General features: G+C 33.2%; 1 protein-coding gene across 1 annotated transcript; it reads right to left on the bottom strand.

Moving 5' to 3' along the window:
- Positions 1-467: 467 nt before the first annotated feature.
- Positions 468-1,915, bottom strand: LOC108340140 (senescence-specific cysteine protease SAG39). Its single transcript, XM_017577361.2, has 2 exons — positions 1,349-1,915; positions 468-1,246 (listed from the first exon to the last, which is right to left on the bottom strand). Exons 1-2 carry the CDS (start codon positions 1,788-1,790, stop codon positions 657-659), a joined length of 1,032 nt encoding a protein of 343 aa, XP_017432850.1. The 5' UTR covers positions 1,791-1,915; the 3' UTR covers positions 468-656.
- Positions 1,916-3,236: the final 1,321 nt, after the last annotated feature.

The raw sequence follows: 3,236 nt of genomic DNA, 5'->3' as shown, positions 1-3,236 counted from the left end.
ATTAAGTAAATAGCAAACTCATATTAACAAACAAAATCTCATATAGTACTGGTTAGTAGAAGTTTGCAAAATAAAAAAAGACTTTTTAAAAGATATATTCAGCTGTGTAATATAGTTCCAAGAAGTTATGCACTTTTGTCTACGCTGTGAAACAAAACTGTGAACTTACGTATGATCAACAAAAATTGGATCAAAGAAATTGATTGTTTCTTACACGACCGAACATAGAAAGAAACATATTTTTATTACTATTGTCAATTTATATATTACAACTATATTAAAAACTTGTCTTAATTATTTGATAAAGTTGATTTAGGAAATAAATGAAAAAATTACTTTTTTTTTTTATCGATAATGTTAATAATATTATGTTAGTGGATGAACAAAGAATATGAGTAAATTAAGACCTTAACTCATAGATAAACAATAACTCTTTAAAATATACTAAACAAACCATGAAAGAGAACAATGAGCACTAGGTTTAAATAGTAATATTTCCATAATTTAGTACAAATTAAGCGATCAGATAAGCATCATAAGATCCAACAGGAGCATCTTATTTGAGCACTACGTAGCTGCAGATAGTGAAGGATGATTACATAGAAATTAAACTCATATACTCACGTATTTATATGTGTGTGGATTAACACCTGGACTCAAACAGTTGGATAAGAGGCACTGGTAGCAATTCCACATAAACCTTCCTTGGCACGTATATCTCTCTTCATCCTCATGTACCCTTTCTCACCCCATTCAGTTCCCCATGAATTCTTTACTAGCCAATACTTACTACCATCACCACCTTTTCCATAACCAACCACTGTAACAGAATGATCAATTTCAGTTCCACACTTTCCTGTAAAAATCCCACTTGAATAAAACTGGAAAGCATATTCTCCAGCTTCCACATAAGCTGACACTGGTTGATGTGCCACAGCTTTCATGAGTGCCTTTTCACTGTTAGCAGGAACTTTCTCGTATCCTTTGATCTTAGCTACACCATGACTTTCCTTCTCAACCTTACAACTCTTGTTAACCCCTTTGTAGGGGTAGTTTGTTTCACTTGCTATTCCTCCTTTCTTAGCAAGAAACTCAAAGGCATCTTCCACATAACCACCAATGCATCCCTCGCTGTCACCTCTCACACAATCTACCAGTTCTTGCTCTGATAGGGACACCAATTCACCTTTAGTTATATGATGAAGACCCTCGATTGTGGCCACAGCTGAAAATGCCCAACAACTTCCTGTTTTCACAAACAAAACCAAGTTTATTTATATTAGAAATTTTTCAATGGCGCACCAATGGAATATAATTGAAATGATGAACGTAGAGAACAGAATCTTACGACATGTGCCTTGATCCTTGATCGGAGTAACAGCACCTTTTTTCCTCCAGTCCACGGTAGCAGGAATCTCAGTGACACTGTCATACCTAAACGATGATGTTTCTGTTGCTGTCCATTCGCTATGTTCCTTCTTCTGACCATTAATTAGTAAAGCCTTAAACTCTTCATTATGAAGGTCGGCAAATCGGTTAATGCTTAGGTTGAAAGGTTTGTCCCCAGCAGCATTGAAGGACTCAATGAACTGCAAATTGTTCTTGAATATTTGGAACCGTTTTTCCCTCTCGGCTGCATCCTTGTACACCCTACCATGATGTGCCATCCACTTTTCATGTTTCTCCGATAACAAGGCCTCAGGCAACCTTCGAGACACTACATGGCTATTCCACAAAGTGAAAACAAGCAACAAAATTAAAACATAGTTATTTTGGCCAAATGAACCCATCAAGTAATTCAGGAAAACAGGTTTAGAGCACGTTTTGTTGAAGTATTCTTTGCCACACAGACAAAGAAAATTGGTTTAGTTTTGAGCAAAGGCTGTTACAACTTACAACTTACAACTACAAGTAATTTATAGTGGCGAGGGGCTCTTGAACACTAGTGTTTCATAGTTCATGAAATAGTCGTTACCACAAGCTCAACTTGATTTCCTACTCAGATTCTTAATTACCTCCTCTGAATAACCTGTGACATGCTAATTTGTTGGAGTCTTGAAGTCAACATTCAACTAAGGATCCTTTTCCGGTCCACTTGATTCATGCATCGGTGACCACAAGGTCCCTTTCTGATTCCTACTTTGATGTGCTTCAAATATAATTCAACGAAGAAAAGTCTTACCAACTTTCATATCTTTAAAAGAAGTGTTATTATTCTTCAGGCCCAAAAAAATGTTATTATTATAGTATTTTTTTTTCATTCCATTTAATGTTTTCCTCTTTCTTCTTCTATATTTTACTCATATAATTTATGTTTTTTTTTTCAAAATTCTATCATGAACCAGAATAAGATGTACCCTAACGAAGAGTTTCACAAGAAAAAATGACTAACCTTTGATTTCATCTAAAATTAATTTTGAATATATAGATTTAATTATTTGTAGGATTCTTAAATTTAAACTAATTTTGGTTCCAGCACTTTCACAACGTTTGATGAGGATGAAAAATGAATACTATTATGCAGGAATGACAAAATTGAGTGGACTTTTATTCTTTTTTGGTGCTGAATATAAATTGGGTCACATGATTAAAAGGCACAAACAATTAGTTAATATATTGAATAAAATATAGTATAGTTATTCTTTAGAATGTACATTAATTTAGTATTTTGGCACGAAAGTTTTTTATTAGATGATAAATATATTGACATTCTATTTTTTTTTACACTCGCATTTGTCACTCTATAAAAATACTATTTTATTTTACAATTTTTTTATATTAATTAAGTAAATATAATATTTAATTATTAGAAAAGGTTCTACAACGGAAACAAGAGAAATGACAAGGTCAAAAGATTAAAAAAAAAGAAAGATAAAGTGTCAACTTAGGACACACTGAATATGTATAGACCATATTCCAAATCCAAATTGAAATGTGTACACTAGTGAAAAATAACATTTAATGTCACGCGTTTAATATCTAATGAAAAAAAATCCAATGTAAAAAATACCAGTGACAATTTTGTAAATAAAACGTCATTATAGAAGTCAGTTAAAAGGAGGGCTGACATCAAATAAGGTATAGACGTCGGCTACTCTAGGATCAGAGACGTCAAATGGTCTGCGTACAGAACTGAAAAGTCACTATTTTATTGCCTTTAGACGTCGGATTCGAATTAGACGTCGGTTACCCCCTCCCTAGACTTCAAAAATGTTCGAAAACATCTCATTTTAAAT

The sequence above is a fragment of the Vigna angularis genome, chromosome 5 (genome assembly GCF_016808095.1).
Source record: "Vigna angularis cultivar LongXiaoDou No.4 chromosome 5, ASM1680809v1, whole genome shotgun sequence".
NCBI classification, from domain to species: domain Eukaryota; kingdom Viridiplantae; phylum Streptophyta; class Magnoliopsida; order Fabales; family Fabaceae; genus Vigna; species Vigna angularis.
Note: the sequence above shows the minus strand (reverse complement) of the source record. Positions and strands in the feature narration are given on the sequence as shown.